The following is a 12036-nucleotide window of genomic DNA, read 5'->3' as shown; positions in this document are numbered from 1 at the left end:
AGCAACGCTGTTGGGGGAGCAAAGGAGGAAGCGGGGAAGAGCAGAGGTCTGTTCTTCCTGTGCCTCAGATGCTGCTTCTGGGTTTCTCCCTCCTCCAGCAGCAACACCTGTGGCTCCCTCAGCCAGTGGCATTCTCAGCCTGTCCATGTTTTGTGTCCCTGGGGGCTCTGCGTGTCCCAGTGGTGGGAAGAGGCTGTTCCCAGTGAGCTCACAGTACAGTCCCCACCTCCCCAGCGAGAATCCCCTGCTCTTCTGCACACGCACTGCTGGGCCATTTGTGACGTTAGGGCTTTACTCCTCAATGAGGTTTCATATTTTCTCTCTGTGCTCCTCAGTTGTGTAGGATGTTGCTGTTTCTTTTGGGAACAGAATTCTCTTCTGTTTCTCTCACTTCTCCCCTTTCTTTCCTCATCTGCTTGGGAACAATGCCTCTCCCCCAAATTCCCCCAGTTAGGAAAGGAACCCTCCTGTGCAGCAGCCCCAGGCTTCTGGCCATGTCCTGTTCTGGTGGGATCCAGAACTGCTCTTAGATGTCACAAACCCAGAGATGACAAGGACAACCTACTTCTACTCTAGGGAAAGGGTGAGGGGTCAGCAGGGAGCAGGATGAAGATGGGTGGGTCACCCCCACTCCGAGGGAGAACATGGGACACCCATTGGGGTGCTGCACTGCGAGGGCTGTGGATAGGGCAGCCCTGCACCCACAGCTGAAAGGGCACGTGAAGGGGTGGGGGTACTGCAGGTGGGGACCCCTTCTCCCACTACATTTCCACATGAAGTCCAGAGTGATCCCATGCACCACTCACGGCAGAGAGAACCAACTGCTCATTGTTGTTAAGTTAACCTGACCTGAGTAGGCCCCGACCTGTGCTATGCTGAGCTGTATATATCACTTGGCAAACTGTGACCAAGGATGTCCTGGTTCCAGCAGGGATAGGGTTAATTTTCCCTGGTATTCCATGCCATGTGAGCCATGCCCACCCTGAGCTGCCTGGGGAGTGGGTAGGAATTTGCTGCTTGGAGCGGGCTGGGGTGTCCAGGGTCTGGTTGGTGAGCGGCTGGGAGCAGGGGTTCCATCATCGTGTTTGTATATTCCTCTATCCGTGTTATTGTTGGTGTTTGCTTGTTCCCTTTGCTGTTCTGTTAAACTGCCTTTGTCTCAACCCAAGAGTCTTGCCTTTTTCTTCTGATTCTTCCTGTATTGGGAAGACTCGAGCGAGAGGTACGTGGTTCTTTGTTGCCGTCTGAGGCCAAACCACGACACAAGAAAAAAAGGAAAGTTTATGATCTTTGGACAAGGGGGTTGTCTACTTAAGAAAAATGCCGAGATGTAGATAAGCCATGCAGGGCAAAAATTAGAAGGGCCAAAGCTCAAGCAGAACTCGTCTTGGCCACCGCAGTTAAAGATAACAGGAAGAGGTTCTTTCAGTATATCAATAGAAAAAGGAAGACTAGGGAAAACGTAGGCCCACTAACGAATGAGGTGGGCGCCCTAGTGGTGGAAGACACAGAGAAGGCAGAGCTACTGAATGCCGCCTTTGCTTGAGTCTTCACTGCTGAAGCTGTCCCTCATGAATCCCAGGCCCTGGAGGCAAGGGGGAAGGTCTGGAGAGAGGAGGAGTTTTCCCCAGTAGGGGAAAATCAGGTTAGAGACCACTTGGCCAAACTGGACATCCATGTCGGTGGGCCCTGACGAGATGCATCCGCGAGTGCTGAGAGAGCTGGCACATGTCATTGCTTGGCCACTCTCCATCATCTTTGAAAGGTCATGGAGAACAGGAGAGGTGCCTGAGGACCAGAGGAAGGCCAATATCACTCCAGTCTTCAAAAAGGGCAAGAAGGACGACTCAGGGAACTACAGACCGGTTAGTCTCTCCTCTGTCCCTGGGAAGGTAATGGAGCGACTCTTTCTGGATGTCATATCCAAGCACGTTCAGGAGCAGGAAGTTATTGGAAGTGGCCAACATGGATTTACCAAGGGTAAATCATGCTTGACCAATCTCATAGCCATCTATGATGTTATAACTGGTTGGCTGGATGAGGGGAGAGCAGCAGGTGTCATCTACCTTGACTTCAGCAAGGCTTTTGACAGTCTCTCATAACACCCTCCTTAGGAAACCGAGGAAGTGTAGACTAGATGAGGGGACAGTGAGGTGGACTGAGAGCTGGCTGTGTAACAGGACCCAGAGGGTTGCGATTAATGGAGCAGGGTTGAGTTGGAGGCCCATAACCAGTGGTGTCCCCCGGGGTCAATACTTGGACCAGTATTGTTTAACATATTCATCAACGACCTGGAGGAGGGGACAGAGTGTATCCTCAGCAAGTTCACTGATGATACCAAACTTGTTGGGGTGACTGACACCCCAGATAGATAGCCGTGCTGCCATCCAGTGTGACCTAGACAGGCTGGAGAGCTGGGCAGAGAAGAACGTAATGAGGTTCAACAAGGACAAGTGTAGGGTCCTGCACCTGGGGAGGAAGAATGTCAGGCACCAATATAGGTTAGGGGTGGACCTGCCGGAAAGCAGTTCTGGAGAAAAGGATCTGGGGGTCTTGGTAGACAGTAAATTATCCATGAGCAAGCAATGTGCCCTTGCTGCCAAGAAGGCCAACAGAATTCTGGGCTCCTCTGGGCTCCACAGGGAAGAGCGCGGCCAGCAGGTCAAGGGAGGTCATTCTCCCCCTCTCCTCTGCACTGGTGAGGCCAGAACTGGGATAATGCGTCCAGTTCTGGGCTCCCCAGTTCAAGAGAGACATGGAACTACTGGAGAGAGTCCAGCATAGGGCAACAAAGATGAGTGAGGGATTGGAGCACCTCCCTTCTGAGGAAAGGCTGAGAGAGCTGGGACTCTTTAGCCTGGAGAAGAGAAGGCTGAGGGGAGACCTTATTATGGCATACATATCTAAAGGGTGGGTTGAAGGAGGATGGTGCCAGACTCTTTTCAGGGGTTCCCAATAACAGGACGAGGGGTAATGGGCACAAGCTGGAACATAGGAAGTTCTGATCAAATATGAGAAAAAACTTCTTTACGGTGAGGGTGACAGAGCACTGGAATAGGCTGCCCACGGAGGTTGTGGAGTCCCCTCCTCTGGAGACTTCCAAGACCCGCCTGGATGCAGTTCTGAGTAATGTGCTCTAGGCAATCCTGCTTTAGCAGGGGAGTTGGACTAGATGATATCTAGAGGTCCCTTCCAACTCTGAAATTCTGTGATTCTGTGAAACACATCCTCGCCTAGATCTAGAAGTGAAATGCTGTGCTTTCTTTTGCTGAACAGCAGAAAGTGGGAGTGGTTTATTTCTAAGGGAATGCCATGAAAACTCCAGAGATGACAATGCCTAAAATGAATCTCAGCATGGGCAGAATTTGCACTGTTTGCCTAGGCCCACCTTGATCTCCGCCTCATGCTCCATAACTCAGGATTCACAGCATCTGGAGGGACATAACCTCACCCGTCCTACCCCCTTTACCTTCTTGTCTTATCAAACAGTCTGCTGTCGGGCAACAGGAGGCTGCAGGCTGTTTTCCTGCTTTTTGCTCCTTCTGGAGATCACAACCAGACAAACTGCCCCAAACACGGGAGGAGTGTCCGTGGTGAACTTCTCCTGCCTTCCAGTGACCAGCTGGAGACAGGGGCCTGCACCCACCTCTCATGGGGTTGGAGACAGGCCCTTTTGTAGCCCGCAATGTGCTCCTTTTCCCTTGGCATTAGCTGAAAGGAGGCAGAACCAGGAGCAGCCAAAACGCAACAGGAAACGGGTGCCTGTCTCCCTGTCCCCATAGGCATATTATTGGCCTTCTTCCCAGGCCATGGATGAGGCCCTTCAAGGGAAATAAACGTCCCTGGAAACAGCATCTCCTACAAATATCCCACCCAGAGTCAGGCACACCACCTGAGACATCAGGTGTGCTGAAGACATCTGGCACAATCATCTTCATCACAGACATCTATTCCCCATCCCTTCAGGTATTCTGGTTACTTCTTTGCCTGGGGATGACTCCCTCCAGAAGGGTGAGAAAAGAGGATCATCTTCTAAACTCAGGGGTGTTTTTGCCTACAAGGCAATAAAATGCCTTGTGGATGAATTCTGGATTGTGCATGACACGGGATGCTTAAGAGAAGCAGCAGAGACAGTGAAAGGGAAGGATCAAGGCAATTTGGCCAGGAGCAAGCATGGGAAGACAGATGGAGAAAGAGGTGAGAGGGGCCAATCCCATGTGACCATGATGCGTGTACTGACCTGGCCATGCCTGTTGCTCTACCTTGTTTGTCACCTGCCGAGTTGCCTGGAAACACATTTCTCAAGTCCAGCTGGAACAGGGAGCAGGGCTGATCCTTCCCTCTGTGCCTTGGAAGCCTCTGCCCATGGGTTTGACCATCTCTGTCAGCTGCTCGAGCCACACAGGGTTCCCCAGGGACTGGCTGGAGCCCACAGTCTCTTGCCAGAGGCTCCTGCCAGCTCTCACTCCCCTCAGACCTCTAGCCCCTGAGAGCAACTCAGCAAATCCCTTTCTGACTCACTCCTCAAGGAGGAACCTGGCATGCCTTGAGGCTGTGCTCAGTGTGTCCAGGCTAAGCAGTTTACCCTGTCTCCTGGGCCTCAATTCAAAGGTGCTGAATCCTGTCAAACAAGCTCATGGTCTCACCACTGAGGCCCTGTGGGAAGCGCTTGAAGGTGCCTCTGACCTCGACATGCCCTTCTCCTGCTGCTGGGGAGCTTCAACTCCTGAACACATGCAACGACTTTGTAAGGCTAGCAGGAATATTTTGAAAGCTCTGGGAAATTCTGTAGATGGAGGACTCAGTTTTCCATTGTATATCTGAGCTTTTACAGAGTAACAAAATGAGAAACCCTTTCTGGTTGTCCTTTTCTAAGGACCATTTGGCATTGGCAACTGCGCCCTGGAGTCCCCGTGGTTGCAGAGCAGAGGAAAGCAGCTGCCCAGGGTTCCCTCGGCATCCTCGTGGGGAAAGTCAAGAGGCCGAGAAGAGGCCCCGTTTGTTCCATGTCAGCAGTGGGCGGTCCGTGCGGCAGGAGCGAGGGCTGGGCGGCTGCCCGTGGGCAGGAGGATCTCTGCCGCCCGCCGCCCTGTGCGGAGCAGAAAGGCGCTGCTCCTGGCCGGGCGCCAGCGGGGCCGGCGGCTGCCATCGCTCCTTGCCGGGCCCCGCCGGACACGGCCAGCGCTCCGGGCACCATTCCTGCCCCGGCGGCGGCGGCAGTGTGGCAGGGGATTTCTGTGTGCGTCCCGCTGGGAGTGCGGGGTTGCCGCTGCCGGGGCCGGTGGGGCGAGGGAAGCGGCCCGGGGCGGGGGGCCAGTTGTGGCCCGTTGGGGCGAGGCGGCCCCGGCGGGCGGAGCGGCAGCGCCCCCTGGCGGGCCCGCGCGGGGCTGTCCCCCCGGCCCCGACACACACGCCCGGCCCCGCCCGCGCCGGTTCCTGCCCGGCCGCAGCCCCGGCTCCTCTCCCCGTGTCTCCCACGGCACAGTAATACACCGCCGCGTCGTGGCGCCGGGGCCGGGCGAGCCACAGGGCGCTGGAGCGGCGCTCTGCCGACACCCACAGCCGCCCCGGCGGGTCCCGCAGATCTTTGGAGTCTTTGTGAGTGCTCAGGAGCAGTGCGGGGCCTCGTCCCGGGAGCTGACGGTACCAGTAGATGAACTCCGTGGTTCGGATACTGGGGTGCGAGCAAGTGATGTTGATTTCGGTGCCCTCGGTGGTCTCTGCCGACGGCTCCTGCAGCACCTGGGCTCTGCCCACAGCCACTGCCGAGAAAGAGAAGGAAAGGCCAAAAATCAAGAATGGTCGCCCAGCTCTGATGGCTCTTTTCCCCAAGAAATCACTACAAAGAGTGGCAGTGTGACAGAGACAGACTGGCACAGCTGGGGACAGGGAGCTCATCAACAGGGATGGAGTGTGATCCAGGCATGTGTGGAACAAGGGGAACAGTCTGGGAGGGAAATTGCAAAGGATGCATGGAGAGACAGAAGGAAAGTCAGGTGCATGGATGGATGGATGAATGATGAGAGGCGGAAGGACAGGAAAGGTGAGTGTGTTACAGTGAAGGATGGAGGGATGAATTCAGAAGTATAAAAGGTGAATGCACAGGGGGATGAGTGGATGTATGGCACGATGCAGAAAGCAACCTTGTGCCTACATATATGAGGGAAGCAGAGGGTAAGAAGAGAAAGGGACCTCAGGGAGCAGGAAGAGGGGTTAGGGATGGTAGTTGCATGGAGAGATGGGTCAGAAAATCAGTGAGGGAAGAGTGGAAGAGTAGACAGGGAGAGGGCTTGTTACACTGAAGGAGAGAGGGCTATATTGAGGCCAATTAGGACTGCGGAATGCACAGGGGAAGGAAAGGGTGCATGAAAATAGGAGAGGGGCAAAAAAGGGGCACAAAAGATGGCAGAGAGGAGCGGGAAAGACAGGCTGAAGAAGGAGAGGGAAGAGTTGGCGCTGGGCTCCCTGGGGAACCCACCGGGCACAGCCCTGGCCCCATCCACCGCCGCCAGCCCCACGCACCCAGCAGCAGCGCGGCCAGCCCTGCCAGCCCTGCGCCCCGGCACCGCCGCATCGCGCCGCTCCGCCGCTCCCGCCTCGCTGCCCCCCGCCAGCCCCGGCTCTCTGCTCCGGCCGCGCCGCCTCCTCTCCGCCGCCTCCTCTCCTCTCCTGCGCCGCCGCCAGCTCCGCCCCGGGGCTCAGCCCTTCGCCGGTGTCGCTCGGGGGCTCGCCCGGGCTCAGAGCGCTCAGGGCGCTCAGCGCACGCGTACCAGTTTCCCACCACACATCTCCAGCAGGCTGGTGCCATCACCACTCCGCTGCACTCGGGCTCCGTCTGACCCTGCGAACCTGCAGCTCTCTGTTGCTCATGGACAGGGCAGTGGACAGTATCCCTGCCATAACCAGCACATGCCCTCTTGATGTGTGACACACAAGGAGAGATACACAGAGGCTCAGGCACACTGGCATAGAATCATGCACAAGTTTGTGCTCCCGTATATAGTCACAAAAACCTGGTTATTTACAGTTACACACAACACAAGAACACACATAGGCACACCGTGAACCATGCTGAGGACCCCTGGGAAAGGAGCAGTGGTAGGCAGGAAGGGATCATAATCTGGCAGTGCAACATCTGGGGAAGCAACATCAAGTGACCACCAGGGTGAGCTGAAGAGCGAGGGAAAGAGAAGGACATGGCAGGTCCTCCTGCACAGGGGCCCATGGGCTGCCAGCTGAGGATGGCTGAAGATTCTTCCTGAGAACAACAATTCAAACAGCCCCAACAGGTGACCCAAGCTGACATGTCTTTCCTGCCCTGGAACCATACAGCACTTGAGCTGACTCTTCTGCCTTGCACTGCTGCATTCCTGCCCTGGAAATCCTGGGGCCTTCCATCCCAGTGATCACAGGAAGCCTTCACAGGTGAATGGGCATGGAACAAAACTGGAAATGAAAAGGCAGCAGTGTTGGAAACCAAAGCACAGCCCATATCATTAGCTGCGATGGTTTGCATTCAAGATGAGCTTGTGCAAAAATTGTTACCTCTGCAAAGGGTGCCTCTGGTGCTGCGGCAATGAAGGGCAGGTATAAAAGCCAGCCCAAGTCCCTGCTCTCTCATCCGCTTCTCTGGCCTCCTTCTCCTTGGGAACCAGGTGAGTCTGCAGTTCCTTCTCCTTCTCTTCCAAATTGAGATCTCTCCTCAATGGACCTCTTAGCTGATCTCAGCTCTCTCTTTTCTTGTGGTTTGCATGTTCTTGTCATGCTAGAGGGAAGTGTGGAGAAGGGTAGAGAGAGGCTGGGATGTGGCAGAGGGGCTTTTGGTCTACAGACTAGGAGAGAGTCACTCCAGGCCAGGCTGCTCAGTATAGGGTGATGAAAACTGTGTGTCTCCTGGCTGAGCTGCCAGTTCCCCACCCAGAAGTGGTCGTGGCTCTTTTCCTAACAGGCTGCTCCTCACCCACCCTTGTGCTCTCTTCCTCCCTGATCCTCTCCCAGGTGCATATCCACACTTGAGACATGTCCTGCTACAACCAGTGCCTGCCCTGCCGGCCCTGTGGCCCGACCCCACTGGCCAACAGCTGCAATGAGCCCTGTGTCAGGCAGTGCCAGAACTCCACCGTCGTCATTGAGCCTCCTGCTGTGGTGGTGACCCTGCCTGGCCCCATCCTCAGCTCCTTCCCACAGAACACCGTTGTGGGATCCTCCACCTCCGCTGCAGTTGGCAGTATCCTCAGCTGTGATGGAGTGCCCATCACCTCTGGGTGCTGTGACCTCTCTGGCATTTCCAGACGCTACTATGGCAGAAGGTGCCTCCTCTGATAAAGATGCTGGGAAAGCCCCAGGGAGACACCTCGAGCAACGCAGAACATGATGCTGGGCAAGGGATCAAGATTTAGGATGTGTTTTCAGTGTAGCTGAAGAGCTTTGCTTTTCTCTCCATTTTCTGTATTTGCTTTGGTTCCCCTTTGCAGCATGGTCCCACTAATGCCAGCCTGGTGGGTACCTTCTGTCTCCTCTCCCTCTATGGGGCAGGCAGACAGACATCGTGCAAGAACTTCTCTGTGGTTAAGGACCGCAGAGTTTCCGTGGCTGCCAGGGCTCCATGAACTTGTGGCCCCCACCTGGAGTGACTTTGTTTCCCTCTTTGGACTCATTAAAGTTCTGCTGCATTCAAGCCTGGCCTCCATGGTGTCCTTCCCTCTGTGGACATTCTCCAAGCTACCAAAGGAGAAGGGTGTTGCTCTGGGGTGGAAAGGGATGAGGGCACAAGGAGACCTGTCACCATTTGCAGAGGAGTGGGAGATTGGGACAGCCTGCAGTGGCTCCTATTTTTGGGCAGCAAACCTTGAAGCAGAGGAAGATAGCCTGAGCTGCTCTGCTGCCAGTGACCATCAGTCTGATATCTCTGCCCACAAATGCCCCAGGAAGGCAGGAGGCCCTGAGATGTCAGCAACCCCATGAGCTCTTGGAGAAGGGTGTTCCTCTTGCTATGGCTGGAAATCTGCTGGGCTGTCAGGCAGTCAGTGTGGGCCTCGAGAAGATGAGTTGCTCTGCAAATGGCAGGAGTGATAAAGCAGGGAACAGCCCTTGGGATGGCCCATAGCTGCTACTCCACCTTCCTCTCCCCTCCATGGCCCAATCCAGGAGCCATGGACAGTAGGCATTGGCAGGAGTAGCTGGGAAATGTCACACGTGCTGCTGAATTCATTGAGGCTGAATTAACTGGAGCTAAGTAATTCTTCACAATGATGATACTGTCTGCAATTGTCCTTATAAAAGAGGGAGAGATGGTGTTTCTTCTGACAGATGAGGAAGCCCTTTGGCCAAAGCACTGCCAGAGCCCTGCTACTGGCTCTTGGCGTGAACTCTAATTTGGCTGGGCAAGTGAGGAGATCTTGTAAAGGTAGGAAAAGGGCACAGGATCCATGTGGGTTTTACACTTCAAACTAAGGGCATTGTTGACAGAGGTTGCTCTTTTTTCACAGTGATTTTAATCACGCTGGGGTTCTGCTTTGCAGAAGGCAGGCACTGAGCTCTCTCAACCCGTGCTTCTCATTTCACTGCTGTGGTCTGTTTCTATGGCCCGTGTGTCTCCACCTACATGGGAGGTCCCTTCAAAGGGTCACTAGGCAGAGCAGTGGCTCTTCTTTACATCGTTCTTACTCCCTTGCTCAACCTCTTGGTTTACACCCTAAGAAAGAAGGATGGGAAAGCTGCTCTGAGCAGGTTCAAGAGTTGGTATATCTTCACATGAAGTAAACAACTGGCAGGGTCCTGTCACCCTAACCCAAAGATCACTGTACATCAAGGAGTTAGTGACCCATGTAACCTGAGGAGGCCCTGGCCTCTGCTGTGCTGTGCTACAGGCAGAGCTTGGCCTTCACAGCTGTGTTGTGCTGCACAAATCCCTTGGCCAGAGGACAAACTCAGCCACTTGACTGTAACCGATGAGCCTGTAGGCAGCTCCTGCTCGGTGCCAGTGATTACACTACCTGCATGTCCTTGCCTCTATCTAAGTATACGGTATGAGGTTCTCGTGTGAACATTGTTTCTGTTTGAAAGCAGAAATGATGAATAGAGCTGTTTTCTTTTATGAAAATCCTCTAAAACTTGATGGACTGGAATGGGGTAACCCTTTCATGGGCAGGACCTGCACGGCATGCTGTGCCCTGATTAGAGGTGCCGATTTGACAGCACATAGGGCTCCTAGCATCCGAAGGACATAGGATCCTCTATACTGCCTTCTCTTTCTTCATAGTCTTAGTTTAAGAACTGGCATTTTAAGGGATACTTTTCAGAGTCTGATTGACTTTATTCTGCAAATCAAAACAAATGAGCAGCAAAATATTTGGTGTAGTCGGCAGGTCCCAGTGGGAAATGCCTCTGCAGAGAAAGGATAGTGAAGAAGAGACAGACCGAATGCCTGGCTGGCCCCACACACAGTCATGGGGGGCCATCACAAGACACTTGGCCTAGGTGGTTTTCCTGGTGAATTGGAAAATTGATGAGGAATTTGCTGAATGTCCCAGCCCACCTGAAGTAGTAACGTGTTTCAAGAAGCATGGGGTAGCGCAAAGAAAAGGGAAATTGGTGCTGTGCTTGGCTGATTGTACCATGCTTGAAGTAGATGTGGGGATGTTTGGAGCTGAAGCAGCGGCCCTGTGTGAGATGCAGGTGCAGCAGCACAAAGGGGTGTGGGCAGCAAATGGTGCAGGGATGGGGTGGGGGTGAACATGGTGGCATCCCCCCTTCCCTGCAAACAAGCCCAGGGAAGGGGCATCCCCTCTTCAGCATGGGACAGGAATGGGGCCAGGGATTGGCATGAGTGGGAATGAACCCTTATGTTCCGCAGGCAGCACCCTCTCGCTACAGGCAATGACACCCCCTGCACCTGCATGCAAAACACAAGAGGAAAAAAGGCCAGCACAGCCATTAAAACTGGGGAAAATATCAAAAGAATGCATGAACATTCCCAGGGTAGCCAAACCATGTTCTCATCTGCTCTGCAAATGGATGTTGCTTCTGCCTTTCTCTGCCTTTTGAAGAGAGGGTATTTCCCTTCAAGTGAGTCTGGAGACAGGTTCACTACTCCATCACTTCTGATGTCCCAGCCTCAGTGTCTGCAGCCTGAGGGGAGTCTGCCTTGTCCCAGAGACATACCCTTCTGCTGCCACATGAGTGTGTTACTGTGGCACTGCTCCCTTTGCAAGGGCAGAGGCTGGGCCCAGACCCTTGAGCAGATCAACAAGGCCAGGCAGGAGCTTCCAACACTGCAGGATGTTTTTTTTTTTTTTGATTGTAATGTGGGAATTCTTTGTTGGGCTGCAGGAATGGGGATGTTCTCTAGTTTTTATCTTATCCTTCACGTGCAGACCTGAGACGTGGAGAGGCTCAATCGTTGGAACGACATGACAGCTTCGACTCTGCTGTGGCTTCTCTTACAGTGAGAAAGAAGCTGACTGAACCCCTGCCAAACCCTTGAGCTCACTAAAGGTGATGGGGCTGGCCAGTGACTCATTCGTTCCTTACCTGTAGGGTCTGAAGGACTTGCCTGGAGTCCTCTCGAGGGGCTGAGAGCTGTTGTCAGGGGTCCTGCTTCTCCGTGGAGTGTGTGCATGATTGTGCTCAAGTATATGTTCCTCTGGCTGTGCTCATGTCTGCATTCGCACACACATGTGTAATACACATGCAAATATGAGTGTGCACAAATGTTCTGTGTGTTTGTGTTTGTTTGGGCAGTTGTGTCCATGAGTGTGTATGCGTTATAGCAGACACACGTGCCTTCATGCAGGAGAGCATGAATGTGTGTGACTGCTCTGCATATACGTAATTGTGTGGGCGTAGGTGTGTGCAGATGTGTGCTTTGGTGTGTGTGCATCTGTGTAGAGGAGCATGAATGTCATCTGTATGCAAATGCATGCGTGCAGGAGCATGCATACCTATAAGCATGTGTGTGTGTGAATATCTGTGTGTACCTGTTGGTGGGGGGAGTGGCCATGCATGTTGCTGTGGACATGGGCTCCTTTGGAAACG

At 53.9% G+C, this 12036-nt stretch overlaps 1 protein-coding gene and 1 gene segment (V, D, J or C); one reads left to right on the top strand and one right to left on the bottom strand.

Annotated features, from left to right (window-relative positions):
• The window catches only part of LOC134524747 (olfactory receptor 6F1-like), a 51351-nt gene that overhangs the window by 36134 nt on the left and 3181 nt on the right, over positions 1–12036 (top strand). The window contains 1 exon segment of the mRNA XM_063354910.1: positions 102–109. Coding sequence (XP_063210980.1) covers positions 102–109 — 8 coding nt within the window.
• On the bottom strand, positions 2503–6574 carry LOC134524666 (T cell receptor alpha variable 4-like). The segment is given in 3 exon segments: positions 2503–2514; positions 5482–5762; positions 6523–6574. Coding segments are annotated over 3 exon segments (345 nt in total).

This window comes from Chroicocephalus ridibundus, chromosome 17, assembly GCF_963924245.1.
Source record: "Chroicocephalus ridibundus chromosome 17, bChrRid1.1, whole genome shotgun sequence".
Taxonomy (NCBI): Eukaryota; Metazoa; Chordata; class Aves; order Charadriiformes; family Laridae; genus Chroicocephalus; species Chroicocephalus ridibundus.
The sequence above is the reverse complement of the archived record's forward strand: the minus strand, read 5'-3'. Positions and strand labels throughout refer to the sequence as shown.